The sequence below is a fragment of the Artemia franciscana genome, chromosome 2, assembly GCF_032884065.1.
Source record: "Artemia franciscana chromosome 2, ASM3288406v1, whole genome shotgun sequence".
Lineage (NCBI taxonomy): Eukaryota > Metazoa > Arthropoda > Branchiopoda > Anostraca > Artemiidae > Artemia > Artemia franciscana.
In genome coordinates, this window is record NC_088864.1 from 26,677,554 (window position 1) to 26,699,571 (window position 22,018).

Genomic DNA, 22,018 nt, shown 5'->3' on the forward strand with positions numbered 1-22,018 from the left:
TTGCCTCAGTCCAACCTGAATGGGAAAATGTCTGGGTGGCCACAGTGAAGAGATATGACTGGTGATTCGTGTTGGATGCCCTAAGCACCTCTGAAGGTACAGGAGGATCTAAGGTCCAAGGTAAAGGCCAGCATAGGCCTCTGCCAAAATCAGCTAACAGAAGTAAGAAACAACTTACAAGTGTTTATTGTAAATATATATAAAACTGATGTTAGTAATTAAATCTTTGATATGTCAGCGTAAAAAATATCAAAATGAGTGTTAATCCTTTTGATCGGTACTAAGTAAATGAGGTAATCTTTATTTTAAAAACGCTTCGTCTGGTGAGCCATAACTTTTGGTTTCAGTACATAAAGTTTTTAAAAGACACGAGACGGCAACAATTTTATAGTTCAATAGGGAAAATGTAATGTCATTAAACATTTTCAAGCTAATTGCAAATGAAAGTTGAAATATTCGACTTTGATCGAATGTATAAATTTACAGGGCATGTAATTCAATTCGGTAGCGATGGTAGCGTTTTCGAAGTTCTGTGCACACTGCAGTTGCACAGAAACTGAGAAGCAAAAATTTTGTAGCGTATGCGCATGAACTTTCTAGAGACTATTGTAAATATACAAGTTACATACTTACATACAAGTTTTTGTATGTAAGTTTTTGGGTAACAAAGTGAAAATCCCTCCTAGTCATATGAAGGGTGGTTTCCCATTATATAGGTTAAGGAGCATTATTGCCTACGTCGTGACTCGGCCGCCATTATATAGGTTAGCGTTATTACCTTGGTTTTCATTTGCTCCTTGGGAACATGTGCATTGTTTTACTGGTAGATGGCTCATATAAGACTCAACTTCTAAGTACAGCGACAGAATTTCAAAAAGACAATCTATTTTCAAAATGTTCAAAACGTGTAATTCAGTTTTAATATTTATATATCACTCTCATATTTAGAATCAGCCAACTTTGTAGTTTTGAATTTAATTCTTAGAACAAGAATCTGTTATCTAACTGTAATGTGATTTGTATCAAATTGCTTATATGTGTTTGTTTTCTGGAAGTAGGATAGTGGGTTTGTTATATTATAGTATTGCCTGAAAATTAGAACATGGGATATGCTAATGGCCAAGTCTTAGCAAAATATAGGATGACAATTTTCTAAAGAGCTAGATTCAAAGGACCTTAGGAAGCATTTATATGTGATATTTGATGTGTTTTAGGCAGATCCTCTCTTGTCTTGCCTTGATCAAGCTCTTGTATTGTGTTTGCTTTAGGTTTACATGCACAATACTACCTCATTGTATTTCAAATAAATTTAATGAAAAAAACCGAAGATTTCATAGCCTTAGTATTTAACAAGTTTGAATGTGTTTTTCATAGGCCTACAATGGATATTTAGAAATTGGATATCTAACAACAATGGATATCTAAATGACTAAATTAAGTAGGTCTATTCAAATCAGAGTAATTAAAAGATTCTGAAATAGATTGAGAAAGTAGAATGGTGTTGATAGATAAGGGGTTGGTAATTATCAAGGAACCTGTAGCACAGGGGAGCTATAAACTCATAAAAATCACAGAATTTGATAGAAATAGGCATCATACAATCAACTCCAAAGAGCAAAATTTTCTGGGGCTTCTTGCTAGTTTGAAAAGTGGTTATGTTGATTGAACAAAATTTTCACAAATGAATAGACTAGAGAATATTGCCCTCCAAAATCTGAAGCATGTATATAAGTAAAAGGTGAGCAAGTTCAAAATGGCTGATCAGTAGGCTACTGTAAACTGATTCCATTTGAAAAAAACCCTATAAATAAGCAATAATAGCACCCTAAGTACCTATTTCCCACCCTATATTTACAAAGCTTTGCATATTTCTCTTTCTACTTCCTCAGGTAATATTAATTTAATTGTGTTTTTTGGTGATAATTAAGATATGGGCTTTACCATTTACATTTTAGATGCTGGAAAGATCTTACCCAAATTAACCTCATTGAGCTTGAAAGTGAATTGAGTTGAAACCTCAGAATTTACAATTTAGAAAAGCTAAGAAACTCTTTATGGTAGCTGCCTGCCTCCTTACTGAGTCACAAAAATAATATTTTAGAGTTTTATTTTATTATCTGTTTATGCCTATAATACTACTAATTATAAATATAATATTGATGAAAAAGAAGTAATTTTCTATGTTTGATCAACATAAATAGAGGAAAAAAGGCTACAATAGTAGTAGTGAAAGTGATACTGATTCTGTAAGATCATTGACATCCTGTCCTTTAACTCCATCAACACCAAAAATATCTGAAATTGTTCCATCAACCTTGTTACACCTAATCCATGTATACCACATATTACCCATATAAAAAAATTATATTGATAAGGAGATAAGGCTGTCCCTTCACCAGAAGAAAGGGGAATATTATATGTAACACATAGATTCTTCATGAAACCTATCATTTCAAACATGATGCAAAGCATCTGAAAGGAGAGTCCACCCATGGATGGCTAAACCTTTACCTGTGGTAGCTTATTCAGAAAAACTTAAGGGACCTTTGTGTAAATACTATGTCCTGTTTCCACCCACTCCTCCAACAGTCAAAGAAACTTTAGGCTCTTTAATGGTAAGACTTTTCACCAAATATAGAGGTATGTATGTATATTATAAAAGCTACATGAACTCCTAGTATCTCAAAAGTAGTAGCAGTACAGAGTAGCATCAGTTACTAGTAAAGCATTCCTTTAAACTGTTTCAGTAGACATACTGTTACAAAATTCTTATCAGAAGACAACTGCTGAAAATAGAGCAATAATCAAATCTATTATTTCTGTAATAATTCTCTCTGGTATTTGTGATTTACCCCCAAGAGAAAAGAAATCAAGAGATAGAGTGTTCATTGATTTACTCAGCTTGAGAATAGCACCAGGTACACAAAACTAAAAATCACTTAGGAAAGAGTAAAAATGCTACATATATTTCACTGCAGGTTCAGAATAATCCCTTTATTGAGAAGAAATTGTTCAGGAGGTCAAAAATGCATCTTTTTGTTCTGTATTAGCAGACAAGACAGCAGATATAGCCAGTAAAGATCAACTCTCCATGGGTTCCCAATATTATGATGAAAATCTAAACGTCATTAAAGAAGAATTTGCTGGATTCAGTCTTCTTGAAGCCCAAGATGTGGCCACAATAGCAAAGCAAACTGAAACATTCCCTTATAACAACAGATTGGATCCTTAGAAATATGTTGGCCTGGGACCTGTTTGATGCAGCATAATGATGGACAAGGAAGGTTGCATTGAAGCAATTCTGAGGAAAAAAATTAAGAAAGCCATATTATTTCATTGTGCTAACCATGGACTAAATTTAATAGTCAATGATGTAAATGAGATACCTGAAGTAATAAAATGCTGTTTCCACAGTTAAGGATATCATAATTTTTTTCTGATGATCTACAGCACAAAGACTCTGATGATCTACAGCACAAAGACATGTAGTACCAAACTCAACACAAATGCATGGCAGAAAAGCACAAATCTATCAAACATTTTGACCAAAGGTTTTTTAGATATTATTGATGAATTAGAAAAACTGTCTTTTGAAGGCAACCAGGAGACAAGAAAATTAGCTTACCAGCTGCATGATGCCATAAAAATGGTTTTTGTAATTACTATGGAAATTATTTACAAAATACTCTGCAATTTTAGAGCATGTAGCAAATCCTCCACAGGCCATAAATTTGGACATAGTCAACATGACTCAACACATTTTAAGAACTATTGATGTTATTTCCAGTGATCACCAAAATGCTGATGAAACAGCGACTGAAATTTTGAAAGAATCTAATCAGGCTGGTCATGTTTTGTCAATTTTTTTTATCAGTTTCTAAACAAATATGTCACAGAGGAAATTATTCCAGTAGGCACTGAGGAAGATTACTGGAAATGGTTTCTGCTAATTCTTTACTTAGACTCCCTGCTGACCTTGCCTAACCTACTTTTTCACATGAACAAACTAAAACTATTTTCTTGTCATCATTATTGCCTCTTCAATGTATGAACATAGAAATCAAAGAGTTTAAAGCTAATGCCAGGGTATTTGCAGAATGTTAGAACCTTGATCTTGTTGAGGCTGAACTAGAGCTAAAAAATAGCTGAATTTGTATTCCAAGTCAACAATAAATTGTGATGTGAAAACAACTGCATTTTTGAAATACTACCTTTGGCATGTCACACAGTTGTCACACACATGTCCATAAGATAGCACTACTTACCATAGTATTCTGCAAAGCAGCTATCCTCCATCAATAATGGGGTGCTGAAAAGGGCTGGGGGATACCGGTTCAAAACTGGAGCGTTCTTTATTGATGAAATGTAGAACAGATGCCTTGTCAGAACTTCAAATGGTACTAGAAAATATTTTTTGTAATGCATAAACATAATGTGTGTTTTGTGCCCAATTTTGTATTGTTCAGTTGGTAAGATAAGTTATAAAATGACTTTCCAAAACATTTTTGAAGAAAAATAAATTTTAGGGCATTGTTCTATTAAATTTGGGTTATATATACAGGGTGACCCAAAAAGATTTGTACCCATATTTTATTTGATAAAAAGTCCATTTTTTAACAAATATCCTTTCTGTTGCAGGACATGAAAGGTGAACCTTTGGATGATTGTTTGCAGCTATAGTTACCCCAAAAATGTCTTGGACCAATCAGCAGGAGATGTTCTCCCTGGAGATCTATTTTGCAACAAAATCATACCAGAGTGTACAAATTCAGTTTCGAAAACTTCCCTTGTCGCAACTTTCCACCAAAATCACGATTGTCACTTGGGTTGCGAAATTCAGTGAGCATGGGATGGTAGTGGACTTATGTCTAAAGCCACAGGGGCAACTTATTCAGGCAGGAAAGAGAGTGCAAGGAAAGAAGAAAACATTGCTGTAGTGAGTGACTACACTGTCCAATTAAACGTGAGAACACGCCACAGTGACTCCCTTGTCATTCCGAGTTCTTGGCTGTGTCTACGTACTGATTTTCTAGGGCTGCGTCCTACTGAGTCCCTTACTGCAGCAATTTTTTCTTCTGTCCTTGCATGTCCTTGCACTCCTTTGTCATTCCGAGTTCTTGGCTGCGTCTATGCACTGATTTCCTAGGGTTGTATCCTACTGAGTCCCTCACTGCAGCAACATTTTCCTAATTTTCCAGCCTGAATAAGTTCCCCCTTTGGCTTTAGAACAGAAGTCCACAACTATTTTAGAAAAATTTGTCCAAAATAGGTCACAAAATAAGTTGCGACAATTGAAAAGTTTTCAAAACTGAATTTGTACACTTTGGTATGATTTGTCTCAAAATAGGTCTCCAGGGAGAATATCTTCTGCTGATTGGTCCAAGACATGTTTGGGGCAATAAATAGCTGCAAACGATCATCCAAAGGTTCACCTTTTATGTCCTGCAACAGTGAATATAGATAGATATATATATGTATATTTTTAACTACGTAAAACTTGCGAATATACAACATTCTTTGATGTCCCATTGTCTGGCCATATAAATAGATTGTCAGGTTTACCAACTCTTGAACATGCAACATAATAATTGTCCATGGGAAACAATCCGTATTCAGATCTATACCGCATTTTTCTAACGATTGCCCTTGAGCTTTGTTGATGGTGATTGCTAATCGAACATTCCCCGTGTCCCAGTCGTCATTTATATATCCCCCTGTGCCCCCGCGTCCCCGTTGTAGTTGTGTCCCTGTGTCCTGGTCGTCATTTATATTCCCTGTGTCCCGGTCGTCATTTGTGTCCCGGTATCCCAGTCTGTAATTTCTCTTTGAGTGTCCCGGTCGTCATTTATATTCCCTCTGTCCCGGTCGTCATTTGTGTCCCGGTCTGTAGTGTCATCTTATAATGACGTCATATACAAAGCCTTATATACTCATAATGACGTCAAATGCAAACCCACAAACAGACAAACATGCATATATACATCTTATTTATATATATATATAAATGCAGTTCCTTTTTTAGTTTTTTCTTTTCTTAGTTTTTTTCTTTTTTAGTTTCTTCTTTTTATTGAAATGTTTTCTTCAATTTGTCAATATTCATTCTAACATTGACACTTTGAAAAACCTTTACGTTTCAAGCATGCTAAAGCTCCAGCAATTTATAATAAACCTCAAAGTTTGGGTATCTGTTTTAAGGTTTTCGAATTACTTTAATCTATTGCCAAAATATATTGAAATATTTGTGCAATTCCCAGTTTTTTTTTAGTTTTTTCTTTTTTTAGTTTTTTAGCTTTTTTAGTTTTCTTTCTTTTTAGTTTTTTACCTTTTTTTTAGTTTTTTATATTTTTTATTTTTATTTTTTTACGTTTTTTCTTTTTAGGTTTTTTCTTTTTTTAATTTTTTTATTTTTTAGTTTGCTTTTTTTTAGTTTTTTACCTTTTTTCTTTTTTCAGTTTTCTTTTTCTTCTTTATTTTTCAGCATCACTATGAAATACATATCGCCGAACTTTTTTTTTTTTTTAACTAAAATCTGGTAGGCATTGATGACCTTATCCAAGTCAAAATCCCAAACCCAATCATCATCGCTATCATTTTCAGTTTTGATACGTTTTGACTCTCGCTGTCCAGGTGGATTTTCATCTAACTGTGCGGTTTTGCGTTCTTTTGCCGCAAGCCTTTTGGCATTAACCCTTTGAGCAGAATTCTCGGCTGTTTCTTCTGCCATTGTAGGATTTATACTAAAAATTCTCTTTGAATTAACTATTTGAGCAGCTTCCTCGGCTGTTTCTTCTGTCATTTTAAGATCTATACTAAAAATTCCTCTTCACGTGCCAAGCTTGCTAAAGCTCAACAATTTATAATAAACCTTAAATTTTAAGTATCTGTTTTAAGGTTTTCGAATTACTTTAATCTATTGTCAAAATATTTCGAAATATTTATGCAATTCCCAGTTTTTACATTTTAGTTTGTTTTCTTTTTCTTCTTTATTTTTCAGACGTCATATGCAAACCCTCAACACAAAAATACATACAACTTATTTTTATATATATAGAAGATATAATCTGGCGTAACAGACATAGTAGTATTACCTAAAGTGCAGAGCAGACTATACTGCTAGCACATGTATATATTATAAAAATTTTAGAAGCTCGATTTGTTGTTTTCCTCCCTTCTAGACTGAAGATAATTAAAAGTAATTAGTGATCGTTAATGCATATTGTGTCCTTAAAAATACCATAGTTTCCAGCTCTATCAACTTGCCTTAGTTTTTGCCTTTCCCTTGATTTTACACATCTGCCAAAGTTCTCGGGATTAAAAGTATTGTACTTCTGTTTCACAAGTTGGTCTTTCTACTCTTACATATTAGTAGATTCCAATTCTCCTTGGAATACATAGTGTTTTATTACTTCCTCTATTGTGGAAATTAGTTCTTACGAGGATTAAATTAATATAGGAAAAGGGGGAGTGGAGCAGATTTGAAATTATTGAATACACATCGAATTAACAGAAATGATGCCAGAGCAAACCAACAAAAAGAAAAATCAAGAAAAATCACAATACACAACAAAACAAAGGAATCAACAAATAAACCATACATTACACATAAATTAATAATACAACTAATAAAACGATTCACCTGGTAAATGTAGAAGGAAATTGAGCCACTGGGGGTTAGGAACCTTTGAATTATGATTTTGAATTTGCTTCTCAACAGCTATATAAGGTTATGTGATCTTGTAGTGTTTGGTCAATTTTGTATTTCAAGTCCATGGGGGAAGGCAAAATAGGTGTTTGGAAAACATGAAATAATGAGACCCATTTTTTTTTCTATTTGAGTAAAACTCTTCCAAAAGACACAAGATGAGGGATACAGTGCTTCCTACCTGGCACCTTTGCAAATATCAACAAGCTTTTTCACATGGTATGGAATGGCTAAATTTGTCAGGAGGCTCAACATTAATATATATATATATATATATATATATATATATATATATATATATATATATATATATATATATATATATATATATATATATATGAAACATATATATATATATATATATATTAATGTTGATTTTCACACACAGGGAGTTGTTCCATTGTCTTTCTGTATTGCTGAATTGACATCTATTCCCAAGAAAGAAAAGTCAACTTCTCAGTTTTCTTTGGTATGCCCAATAACTGTGTCGATCTACCCTTTTGTTCACGGCAAAATGAAGAGTGAATACATCCGTCATTAGTGCTTTGCAAGACTTATATTTGAAGCTGAAAATTCGCCTGCCTCCTGACAAATTTAGCCATTCCATACCATGTGAAAAAGCTTGTTGATATTTGCAAAGGTGCCAGGTAGGAAGCACTGTATCCCTCTTCTTGTGTCTTTTGGAAGAGTTTTACTCAAATAGAAAAAAAATGGGTCTCATTATTTCATGTTTTCCAAACACCTATTTTGCCTTCCCCCATGGAGTTGAAATACAAAATTGACCAAACACTACAAGGTCACATAACCTTATGTAGCTGTTGAGAAGCAAATTCGAAATCATAATTCAAAGGTTCCTAACCCCCAGTGGCACTATTTCCTTCCACATTTACCAGGTGATTCATTTTATTAGTTGTATTATTAATTTATGTGTAATGTTTGGTTTATTTGTTGATTCCTTTGTTTTGCTGTGTATTGTGATTTTTCTTTTTGTTGGTTTGCTCTGGCATCATTTTTGTTAATTCGATGTGTATTCAATAATTTCAAATCTGCTCCACTCCCCCTTTTCCTATATTAATTTAATCCTCGTAAGAACTAATTTCCACAATAGAGGAAGTAATAAAACGCTATGTATTCCAAGGAGAATTGGAATCTACTAATATGTAAGAGTAGAAAGACCAACTTGTGAAACAGAAGTACAATACTTTTAATCCCGAGAACTTTGGCAGATGTGTAAAATCAAGGGAAAGGCAAAAACTAAGGCAAGTTAATAGAGCTGGAAACTATGGTATTTTTAAGGACACAATATGCATTAACGATCACTAATTACTTTTAATTATCTTCAGTCTAGAAGGGAGGAAAAAAACAAATCGAGCTTCTAAAATTTTTATATTATATACATGTGCTAGCAGTATAGTCTGCTCTGTACTTTAGGTAATACTTCTTCTTGACGTTGGAAACCAAGAAAGGAAAGGATAATTGAGAAAATGAGGATTTTGTCAGCCAGTAGTAAAATTTGAAGACGAAAAATAAGCAAATATTTCGACAAGGATCTCGATCAAGTCGTCCTCAGTGCTAAAAAAGAATAAATAAATAAAAAGAAAATCTCCAAGCATCTAAGATTCTCCAAGTAACTCAACTATCCTTTCCTTTTTTGGTTCATACGTCATGTATAGTCAGGGTGGTCTAAGAATGTATTTGCATTCTTCTTGTTTATTCTTTTTCCATGAGGGAGTATCCCTTTTAAAGTTTTTATTTTCAGGACCTAAAATGGAAGAAATCTTGCCGTTATTGCCTGAATTACCTGAATATAGCAACCAAGATCAGATCTTTGAAAACCATAAACACTCTGTCAGAGCCTCCCTAGAAAAGTTCTTTAGAGATGCCACTCAGTCCTCTGAAAACATTAATTCTCTCAGTGAAGATCCATTTTTCATTTGCAATGTTATCCTTTTCCATGGAGAATACAGCAATAAGTCTGAACCCTGGTATGATGATGTTATATATCAACAAGGCCAAAAACTTTTAAATCTTGTATTGAAAGCAAACTTTGTTTCTGACGTAAAAGGTTTGTTGTGCAAGAGGTATGGTTCAGACTCTGGGAAACAAGACTTGATGTTCTCTTATGCTGTTGAAATGCTATGCAAATCTCTGCAAAAAGATAATTTCAGACAAAAGCCTGCCTCTTCATCAGCCTTTGTTTGGATAATGGAAATTGCTGAGGTATTTAGTTTGGATATAAGATAAACTTTGTGTAATATTTGCTGAAGATAATGGCCATAGAGGGCTATAGATCTCTTGGCATAATACCTAGCCAAGTCTTAATGCCCTCTCAGGAATTTGGATTTGATAATTAAGATACTGCTTTCAATTATAGGTAAAAGAATATTCTTATGAGGTTTGGAAGTGTTTTTACACAAAACATGAAATTCAAAAACAAATCAGTGAACAAAATAAAATTAAACGTCGACATGAGTGTAAATACCAACTTGAAGAGCATCAAAGTATTGGTGGTCTTGGAACTGGAATACACTTTCTAGACCAAAATTTCGAAAGACAAAAAAAATATATTAGAGTAATAGAAGTGGAGTTGCTTTTGCACAACAAAGTAAACAGAAACAATTTCTAAGTATTTCCTCAAGTGTAATGATTGGAAATTGCTATTTGATATTATGAAGGAGGTAATACCTCCTGTAGGATCAACACAAAAAGCGTTAGAAAAAATAAATGAATTAACCTGCATCTCATAATTTAGCTAGAAAGTATCCTATAAATTATATCTAAAATTATTCAGCTTTACATTATATTTTAGGTCCCTATTCAAGAAACTCTGTAGCATTAGCCCTTGAAGCTAACTGAAAATTGGATTCTAGCTTTTACAACTTATAGAGTTATAACAAAGAGCACATAACTGATCCCTAGGCTTCCGGTCTAGAATGAAAATTGTCTAAAAACAAAGTGGTCTTTTTTTTCTAAAAAACAGATAATTATCTAAAAAACAAAATGTAAAAGCCTTGCAAACTAGCAGCTGGCAGAATTTTTTTATTTGCTAAAAGTCCCTCACCTAAATTACTTGAAAATTTGTTATAAATCACACGAAGGGTATCGTTTTCAGTCACTAACTTATTAAATTATTGATTTGAATATTGTAAATCAAACAAGCAAAATGTGAGGATGAATAAGGAAAAAATGAACCTTTTTAAAATCTAGTGGGGGAAACAAAATTTACACTTGCAAAAATGCCCAAGCTTTGTGATAGATATATCGTAAGCACCTCCACTGACTTTTAAGAGAAGTCATCAGTATTTACTTGAGGATACTATATAAAAAGAATATCACTAATGCTTCCATCCCCAGATTCTTGAAAAATAAATACAAAACTGTTTTTAGTAGAATTTACTCCCATATTACTTTTTTTTATTTACAAACCCATTATAAAAACACAAAGTAAGAAGGGGAGTACATAAGAAATAAGAAAAAAAAATAGACAATCGTAATCACTTAAAACACTATTCAAAAAAAGACACAAAGCTCGACTTTACCGATCTGATTTATGCCTAGCACGGAGCTCAATACTATCTAAATGATTGAAAGGATCCCGGACATGGAAATTCTCAATTATCTTTGAATTACTAAGCCTAGAAGGAAGATATAGGAAATATTTAAAAAAAACCTAAAATATTTTTTCTAAGACGCGACTTATCTCCTCCTGTCAGGAGAAGGCACACTCCCGACAAACAAGTAACATGGAGGGCAACACAAGACGAGAAAATCTACCCTGATTTGGTACAATCAAACCAGGAACTTTCCGCTAATTGACAACATATTGCCTTTTTCGTCTGATGTACTATCAGTAAAGTACAAATCACACTCTGGCCTTTAGAAGGCTTTCGTGGACAGAGCCCTAATTTTATTTGTGGTAATTTTTGTTTGTTTTAAATTTAGACTTGGTTATTCATTTTTGATTTCTGTTCGTTTTAGCATTTGCTTTTTCATCCATAGGATTATCTGCTATGTTTATGTGTGATATGATTACTCATTTTAATTTCTGTTCATTTTGGGTTCCATTTATTCATTTATAGTAATATCTTTGCTTTTCAGTCTGAATTATTATATGACTTTATTTATGTACGTTTTAGGTTTCAGTGTGGCCCTTTATTTGTATCTCTAGAACTTGTTTTTGGAGAGCCTGTTTTCAGATTATACAAGAAAAAGATTAGACGTGTCAATAGTGTAGCTATTTTTATTCTTTCAACTTTTGGAAAGAACTTTCATCATGAATAGTAGTTCAATGCTGAGTAATATTCTAATCTACCCTCACCAGAACTCAAACGGACAGTGATTACTCTCTGTCTTTATTTCCCTGTATCCTGTCTCTCTTTTGGCTCTATTCCTTGTAGTTTGTCGACTGGAAGACTTTTAATCAGATCATTGCTTATTTCTGGTAGAATTGTTAATTAAAAATTTAATTTTTGGAAGTCAAATTCCAAGCCATTTTTTCAATTGAGTGAATATAGCCGCAAATTTTTCAGGGAGACTTGTTAGCGCCTGAACTGACGAGATGCTTGGCATTGTCCCTTTTACTGGCTGATGACTACATGCCTGAAAATAGGAAAAAAGGATTGCTTTGTTTGGATCAGATTGTCAGAAAATCGGTGAGTAAATATTAATAACCATTGCCGAAGATTCTAGATGGACTGCAAGGCTGTAGGTATATCGCCATCGGACATCCAATTCGACATGAGCATCAAAAATATAAAACTTAGTGTTGAATTAAACTTATATTTCTCTTTTTAGTGCTTGTGACAAGTATTATTGGAATAAACTTAACCGAAAACGAAAATATACTTGAGAATTTTCATGTGCAAGACCTAGACTGTCCTTAGTTGCTAGTAAAAGGTGAAATATAGACGTGATTCCGATTCCCCAATTTTTACGAACAGTTTTTGTTAGCCTGAGAAACACGAATGTTTGCTAAGACAAAATGGTTACCATGAATTCTGGGAAGATCTATGATTTGCCATGAAATACCTCAAACCTTTAAGTTAAGGTTATAAATATGGCATAGATTAAAACATCTGCAAAAAATTATCCAGGTTTTGCCTCTGCTTTTGCCTGGGAGACATGGAACGCCACGTGGGATGCCATGAAGAAGGATGGAATACCTGATGATTTGCCTGATGCAGGCATACTATGTGGGAACAACATCTAAAGTAGGAGCAGACTTTTCTCATTGTTTGATATTGACTCTGGAATAAGACAAGGAAACCAAGTATAAAATAGGATTTCTTGTCTTATGTTATATTTGAAACCTCTTTAGAGTATTCTAAATATGTGACAACCTTAAATAAATGATTAGATAGCTTTGAGGGAGAAGGGATGAGATACACTTTGGATGTAGTCCTCGTTGAGGTCTTTCTCAATGTTACTTTTTCTTTCATTTCTGTCTGATGTCAGAGGTTTTGGGAGTTCAGGGTGCTAGAATAGGTTTGAAAATTAATGTTAAGAAGACTAAGTCAGTAAGGCTAGGAATAAGTGAAGACGAAAAGGTAACAATGGGCAACGAAAAGATTGATCAGGTGGATAGGCTTTACTTACCTTGGTAGTATTATTAGTAAAGACGATGGGAGCTGTGAAGATGTTAAAAGTAGAATAGCCAAGGCTCAGGGTGTTTTTTTACAGTTAAAAAAAAGTTTGAAGAATAGGAAGACAAGTCTCCAAACCCAGATTAGAATATTGAAAACCACAGTGATGTCAGTGGTCAAATATGACTCTGAAGCATGGGTGCTCCGAAAAGCGGATGAAAATTTACTAGATGTTTTCGAGAGAAATTGCCTACGGATTGTTCTGGGTACCCGGCTGACTGACCGTTTTTCAAACAGTAGGCTGTACGAAAAGTGTGGTTCAATCCCGCTTTCTAGAGCTATAATTAAAGAAAGGTTGAGATGGCTAGGTCACGTTCTGCGGATGAAGGATTACATATTTCCGAAGATTGTCCAACTGTCTAGGGCTAAATGGAAAAAAGTTCGTCCTCATGTGGGATGGGATGATGTAATAGATAAAGATTTAAAGGAAATGGAAACTTCCTGAGAGGGCGTAAAGAGGGAGGCTTTAAATAGATTGGGTTGGAGGAGGAGCTTGCGTAGCTGTGTTGGCCTCAGGCGGCTTGGTGCTCAGTCATTAATAGTGGTAGCAGTGTCTGATGTCATACCTAACATTTTCCTGTTAGGAGGTGGCACGTCAATAACTATGAAAGATGAGTTGAAAAATGAAAGTTTTCCTCCACTATAAAACGCTTTCTGTTCTACTTAACACACTGCCAAGTGCATGTGATCAGTTTGATAGATCTTGTGTAGTTTTGTTGCATAAAGTGCGCTAGTCTGTCTAAACTAAAACATTTAAATTAATTAATTATTCAATTCTTTCTGCTTCAATATTCAAATTTATGTAATTTTAAAATGATTATCAAGAAAAGTGTCTTTACATACATTCAAAGTTATTCAAAAGCTTAAAGCTTATGTTTACTTTTAGACATCGACTCATTTAAAGTGGTACAATCGATGCGACGTCATTTTTGATTGCCTTTCAAAAATGCTACACTTTAATGAAGAATGTACAGTTGAAGCTCTTTACTTAACAATCTTGGTGCTTCTACAGAAGTGTTATAAGGAATCCAGTTCTTTCCAGGTAGTTATTTTCATTTGCATGATTTCTTTTTAAAGCCAGTTCTGTCTCTCTCACACTCTCTTACATTATCGGCATTTTTCTCTACTCGCTTTCCGTCGGCAACTCTGTTCTTAATTTTAAAATTCTGCTAAGATTTTACTGTCTGTTTTTTTTTGTTTTTGTTTTTTTAAGACAATAAAAACACATAATTTACTTTTTCAAAAGTACAACGGAAAAGGTTGCTGTTTTCAAAATAAATCTAACACTTTTTGTACAAACCGACACTTTTATCCTTGTCTCCCCTCTCTGGAAAATCTCAGAAAAGTTTACGTGGCCGCTCTTGTGAGAAGTCAAAGGCCGAAAGGCTTGACTCTCCAAGGAAGTTCTTGAAGCAAATGATCAGATTAGTTTTTGCCCTGTTCTAGAGTAAAATAGACTAAACGCACAAAACCACGTATGATCCCAGTGCATGTAAGAGTAAACAAATGTAAAGGATGCTATGAGAAAGATAAAATTTTGATAAACGATGGCCACTTGCATGCGAATGGTGTGTCATAAGACAAAAGTATCGGAACCCAGGCTAGGTTGCATTTTTATGCAAGACTCTTTTATAAAATTGAGACTGTGATGATGTAAAGCGACATGACTACGACAGAAATCTTTTTACAACTATTCAAAGAATACTTATATAATCAGTGTAAATTCACTATCTTTCATCTTTATAGTAAGGTACTATAGATGCACACAGGTTGAACCCTGAGGGCAGAAGGTTGGGTACCAGAGAATTTGTATCAAGGGAGATCATAACCGAGAAAAGCGCATTTTTGACCATCAATATTCCAAGGGGACATTCTTTGGGATATTACACCAGGGGAATAATCCCCTCTCCTTTGGAAAGATATGGTAGACCACTACTGCTTGTGCATTATTAAATAAAAAAAAACAAGTTTTTTTAAATGAAAGTAAGGAGCAACATTAAAACTTAAAACGAGCAGAAATTGCTCCGTATATGAAAGGGACTTTTCCCTTCAACGCCCCGCTCTTTAGGCTAAAGTTTGACTCTTTCTCTTAACTCACTTTTTAAAACAGTAAAACAGTAATAAAAAAAACTTGTTTTTTTTATTTAATTTCTGGACGTTTTTGAATGAATGCATGTTTTGATCTTGGCTCTCCGCCAATTTTTTATTGCGTATATGATGGGCGTCGATACCTCGCTCTTTACACTAAAGCTTAAATGTCCCAATTCCTTAAGAATGACCTCTGAATCAAAAAGGCCGTAGAATAAATAGCTGAAATTACTAAAAATGCTTTAGCATAAAGAGTGAGGTACAACGAGGAGGTAAACCCCTCATATGCGTAATAATTTTTGTTCGTTTTAAGTTTTAATGCTACTCCTTACTTTCAGGAGAAAAAAAAATTCATATTTATTTTTTCATTGTTTTTTCAAATAATGCTAGAAAATCCTGCGCCCCCTTCATTGAAATTCTTTTCCCCCATGGAAATATCCTCCCACATAATCCCCCTCCTCAATTCTCCCCCCTAAACCAAAAAAATCCCCCTGAAAACGTCTGTACACTTCCCAATAACCATTACTATATGTAAACACAGGTCAAAGTTGGTAACTTGCAGCCCCTCCCACGGGGACTGCGGGGGAGTAAGCCGTCCCTAAAGACTTATTTATTAGGTTTTTCAACTATGGTGAATAAAATGGCTCTCTCATAATTTTGATCCGGTGACTTTTGGGGAAAAATGAACGAGGGAGGGGGCCTAGGTGCCCTCCAATTTTTTTGGTCACTTAAAAAGGGCACTAGAACTTTTAATTTCCGTTATAATGAGCCCTCTCGCGACATTCTAGGACCACTCAGTCGATACGATCACCCCTGAAAGAAAAAAAAAATATAAACACGCATCCGTGATCTGTCTCCTGGCAAAAAATGCGAAATTCCGAATTTTTGTAGATAGACGCTTGAAACTAACAAAATAAGGTTCTCTGATACGCTGAATCTGATGGTGTGATTTTCGTTAAGATTGTATGACTTTTAGGGGGCGTTCCCCCCTATTTTCTAAAATGAGGCAAATTTTCTCAGGCTCGTAACTTTTGATGGGTATAACTGATCTTGATGAAACTTATATATTTAAAATCAGCATTAAAATGCGATTCTTTTGATGTAACTATTGGTATCAAAATTCCATCTTTTAGAGTTTTGGTTACTATTGAGCCGGGTCGCTACTTACTACAGTTCGGTACCACGAACTGTTTGACAAGGAAAGAATGTGCCACATTAGTAGCTCCAAGTTATATAGGTGCTGAAGCTAACACACAAGAGGTACAGAAAAGGTTGTCTGCTATTGTAACTATAATAGGGGATTACGCTGTTGCCAATTTGATGGATTTGGTCTGTTTTACATACAATGCCACTCCCAACCAAAATTTTACACTAATAATTATTGCCGCAAAATTACAATTCGAATAAGTAAATAACTGATTCCTTGTAAGGCAGCTTATAGAACAGAATTGCTTCTTCCCTAGAAATTCACTAAACAATTTTTAGCTATTTGAGATGAACGCTGCTCTCAACTCGCTCTCAATTTGAGATGAACCTTTGTTTCTACCGTATAAATTCTTCTTTTGATTTCTGGCTTATTCCAAGTTGACTATATTTACAGCATAGCCTTTTGGCGATTATTGAATGACATGATTGAACTTGAAATTTGGTTGGTTTTGATTGACTATGCTAGATTTAGGAATTTTAGTTTAAAAAAAGTTTTACATCATTCTTTAAATGTAAGGGAAAAACCTTCCTGATCTTTGTTGTTCAAAATAGTAATTAGAACCTGGGTTTAGCTACTGTCTCAACTGACAACCTAAATTTAGCAGGACTTATTATATAATATTTGTTATTCTATCGTTTAATACTTAATATATTTTATTTCTAGTTTACCAAGTCAGATATTGTATTTCAACGCCTCATTGAGGTGTCAAGTTTAGAGCAAAACCCAAAGATGCGAGAAGTTTACTCAAAGCTTGTATTCTTGTATGTAAGACATCAAAATTTAAGGGCAATAATGTGGAGGAAGGATCTTTTCCGAATTTGTGATGAATATCTTGCTGACAAGAGAAGCATAACGACCCCTACTCATCGAAATGTTCTGCAGGTAAAACTTCGTTAACATATTTTACTTTGTTGTTTAGCTTTTCGTCAAAGAAGCTGTAGAATAAAACCATGCTGGCCAATGTCAAATGAGTGGTTTTAGAATCCGACAAATTAACGGAATGTGTGATCATTAGTATTAAAAACACATCAAACAACCGAATTTGTAGATAGGTAACCCTACCGAGACGGAAGAACTGAATTTGGTTGCAAAAGCACGATGAAGGATACAGGTGGTAAAAAGATGATTTGTTGCCTATTCTATTCAAGGGACCTGACGTTTACCGTCACGCCTTAAACCAGAGATGATCAAACCGTGGCATATGCGCCGAATTTGGTGCACTGTATTGTTACAACAGAAAACTACATCCTTGAATTTTGTATCTGCCTTTTTTTAGTTCATGATAATTGAAGATCAACCATGGAAATTCAGTACGGTGTGCAAATACTGCAGGGAAAGAGAATTGACAATATACATGTTATTCACTCAACAAAACAGGATTACTGTTATTTAAATCTACTGAAGTACATTGTAAGTTTTGACCATGCAAAGAATCTATACTCTTTGGGTGTCAAGTCTACGAAAACAATAAAGAACAATATAACGCTAATGAAGCATAGAGACATCATCGTTGATTTGCTTAACCTAAATTATTGCAAAATAGAATACCAAAAAGGAGTAAAAACAGCGATACTAGGCACGGGGTATGCAAATATTGGCACGTAGTATGAAAAGGTTGGCCACCCCCTGTCCCAAACGATCAAGCGTAGCTCTTAATTTTCTTCGGTATTAATTCTGAAGTGAGATGGATTCCTCTAATGGAAACTTATTTTCTAGTTGCATTTGCAAAGCAATGCGATATATTTCGGTGAATCTCAAAACTACTGGTTCTTACAAGAATTTGACAAATTTTACTCAAGAGATAAATCATCCAAGACCCCCCTTTCCTAAAGAGTATTATGATATGGTAAATAATATTTCTGTTCTAGGTGCTATTTGAATTTTGTCGACTCTGTTCACCACGATTAAAGTATTTCATGGAAGAAGTTTTAGAGATAACCCTTAAGTTGGTGTACGGCACGTTAGCACAGAATGAACTCCTGCATAAATCAGTTGAAAGTGCTGTTATTGATATATTGGTGCTGTTAGCGACCAAAGAACTGACTCTTTTTGCTTCGCTTACCGAGGGTCTTGAACGAACAAAGTTTGAAAATCTGAAGTTTAACGATTTCATCTTGAAAGCCTTAAAAAAATTGCAAATCGAAGAATTGTCTGAGGCTACTTAAATTCCTAAATAAAGTCATTTTTTGTTTTTGTACTGTTCTGTTTGTTACTAATGGTATCAGAGAATAAGCCCACAGAAGAATGAAAAAGCAAGAAGACTGGTTTACTTCGAAGTACTTTAAAACACACCATATATGATTGTGTAGCAAGTGAACATGAAAATAGCTATTGCCTGCTGATGGTGATTATTAATCGTGTTCCACTAGTAAGTACCTGTAATTCTAAACTGCTGTAAGTATTCTTATGGCCTTTCTTTTTGTCGTCCTTCTCGGCTTCTTCTTGACAGACCATCACTGATTCATTTTTTTTCTTTTTATTCCATGTAAAGAAAAATGAACACGAATTGTCATTTAACCATCCAACGTAGAGGAAGAATTATACAGTTATACGCGATTTTCTTTTGGTTGCTATTAGTGTGATTACCTTATGTAGTAGTAAAACATTTTAATCTAGTATTCATCAAGCTCACTGAAGATTAGAAAAGATGGAGACACACTTCTCTGTTGGCGTGTCTTTGCTAATTATCTAAATCTGCTTGAAATAAATAAAAAAATGTGATAAATAGTTATACTTATTGGTCATTTTCAACTGTAATTTTTAGGCTATGTCACATGTATACGTCTTGCAACTCACAGCTATCTCCTCCCCTCCCTACAACAACCCTCCTTCCTGTGTGCAGGCATAATTTAAAAGTTGATGACCATTTTCTTTTTTTGTGTGTTTGAGTTCTAAAAACCAGCGTTTCTAAATCCCTGCTCTGATTATTAGAATTTTTTTTAGTGAGGGTCCTGTTACTTTGCATTTCAACTTTGGTTTGTTCATGATAAACAGAAACACAGCAGTAATTTAAATGAGATGAAGTGTAATTCTTGTCGAAGCTATGCAATTACAATAAAAGTAGTTGCGTTTGCTGTCTTTGGTGATCAGTCTGATCACCAAACTGTCGGTCCTTCTTCGTTTTTAGCGAAATAGCACGTTTTTAGCTATACTTATTTGTATATTTTTAAACAAGAATGACTAGGTAGCTCGCCGGTAACTAGTCTGTAAAGATTACAGCTAAATGTTGTATAGAAGCAAGTGCTTGTACTCCTTTCCTATGTCATCGAGTAAGGCCTCTTGGGTGATAAAATATTATGATTTCCACTTTTGTATCGACTATTAGTATTTCCTCTTTGTTTACCATTCATGTGAATTTATCTTTTTTGCACATAATTATTTTGACGTGCCTGCCAACAGCATTGTGGTTGAACAGATCGCTGTTCCTTCTACCTTCAAAAAGCTGTGAAGTATTCACCAAAACAGTGAAGTTCCAGAAAAAATGGGAATACTTGCAGACATAAGGATGGGAGAGGGTGATTCTGCCCTAAGTTTCTTATTAAAGAACTCCCTCCAAGAAAAAATAGATCCTAAGAAAACCATTTGTTCTTTACTCCTCTCTCATCCTCTAGTGAGTTGGGTGTGTGCATCTACGAAAATGCGCGTAAAAGAGCTTTTCTGTGTTCTCAGAAATGTTTAGTAAAATAAGAAGAAATTCGTGAGAATTTTTGAGTAGACGTAGAAAATGAAGGGAATTTGAAAAAGAGGAACAGAAATACCTGCTTTAATGACTAATTGATTCTTTTCCTACTAAAAAAATGTCACAACCAGTAGATTTTCAATTTTTCAGAGGGCAGCAGATTGGTAATTTTTTTTATTTTCTGCCTATTTATCCCCCTCTCTCTATTTGCGAAAAGAACAAGTCTTTAGCATAACAACTTATTCAAGTAATAAAACGATTTTTTTTTATTGTTGCTAATAACAATTTTCAGAAAAACTGCGTCTGTAAAACCGCTTTGAAATTACGTCGGTTGACAATACATTCGTAAAGCCTAGACATTAATTTATTATTCTGAATAACAACTTCACTACAATACAAGAAGAGGTTATTTTTACTGTGGTCTTATCATCGACCCTATTCAACGTTCATATCACAAAGATGCCACTTTATTTACGCTCATAGGTGGGAACTATTCAATGAAATATGACTCAAGTAGGATTTTTTCTTTGCTTCTTGGGCTGTGTTTTCTTTTTGTTCTGTTTAATTTGTTTACGAATAATACTTATAACGAACACTGTATGAAATTTTTAGTAAGGTCTGAATCTTGAATCTTAAGCATGTTTTAAATCCTGCATCCAGCAATCATTGATGTCTTTAAAAATCTTTTACGGTACCTCAAATGAATTACATGGATCCAAAAAATGCAGCGGCAAAAGCTTTTTATAACAATTCGAAAAAGTATGCGAATTTTTAAAGCTTATAATGTGATACGTTGCAAGCTCCAAGATTTTTCCAAATGTTTTGAAACTATAATAGTATACAAGTTTAAACTTTATTTATTCTCAGCAGTTGCATCCGGCACAGCCTTTTGAATGGTATGCGTGACAAGCTCAAGAAGCGATCGGAGCACCCTTACAGGTGGCAAACCTCTAAATTATCTGTTTCTCTTTGTTTTCTAACTTTTTAATCTTTGGTCAAGCCTCTTAAAATAGGCATATGCATACTGAGATGATAAGTTATTGTGGAATTGCTCGCATATATTCTTGATTTTATTGTACGCACATTTGTAAATTTTTCTGATTATCCTTTTCCATTTTTGGTTCATGAAATATTGGTTTGCCTCAAAATCATTACCTCGAAAAATTAATGAAAGTAAAAAGATCCTTCCTCCAGGGTAATTCTTTTGTCATAAACTTAGAGATTCCAGCTCAAGAAAATCCAACGTTTCTGTTTTCACAAGCAAAATCTCTTGCAAATCTTGATACAATCCTAGAAGAAGAAAAAAGGAATACTCCACAATGGCACCGCATTTGTATTAAATATAAGAAAAGAATGCGTTTGATAAAGCTTCTGATTCTCCAATTCATGGGTCGAAGTTTCTCGTTGTTTAGCACTTTCTAGATTTATATACCCATGCTTCATGCAAATTCTGTAACAAAAAAAAAATCACCATCAAGCACTAGATAGTATTCAATCAAGTCCAAGTAAAATATTAACATTAGCTAAAATAATATTGCTTGGGTATTATAAGAAAAATACATTAAAACCTACTAGAACCAAGTGTTCGGTTCTACAAAGGTGTCTTTTTCAAGTATCTAAATCCCCATCCGAAAACTATACTCCCCCCCCCCTTAATTTTCTAGTTCAAAATACAAACAGCATGGAAAACAGGGAACGCC

General features: G+C 34.3%; 1 protein-coding gene across 3 annotated transcripts; it reads left to right on the forward strand.

The window, feature by feature from the left end:
• Positions 1–835: 835 nt before the first annotated feature.
• LOC136039395 (TELO2-interacting protein 2-like) lies at positions 836–18,830 on the forward strand. 3 transcript variants are annotated; one of them, XM_065723103.1, is made up of 6 exons: positions 836–905; positions 9,462–9,922; positions 12,232–12,354; positions 14,231–14,386; positions 17,303–17,521; positions 18,508–18,830. In XM_065723103.1, exons 2-6 carry the CDS (start codon positions 9,470–9,472, stop codon positions 18,802–18,804), a joined length of 1,248 nt encoding a protein of 415 aa, XP_065579175.1. In that variant the 5' UTR covers positions 836–905; positions 9,462–9,469; the 3' UTR covers positions 18,805–18,830. The 3 variants fall into 3 exon arrangements, with proteins under 3 accessions (XP_065579175.1, XP_065579165.1, XP_065579185.1); XM_065723093.1 differs by having other exon boundaries at positions 865–1,007; XM_065723113.1 differs by lacking the exon at positions 17,303–17,521 and having other exon boundaries at positions 877–1,007.
• Positions 18,831–22,018: the final 3,188 nt, after the last annotated feature.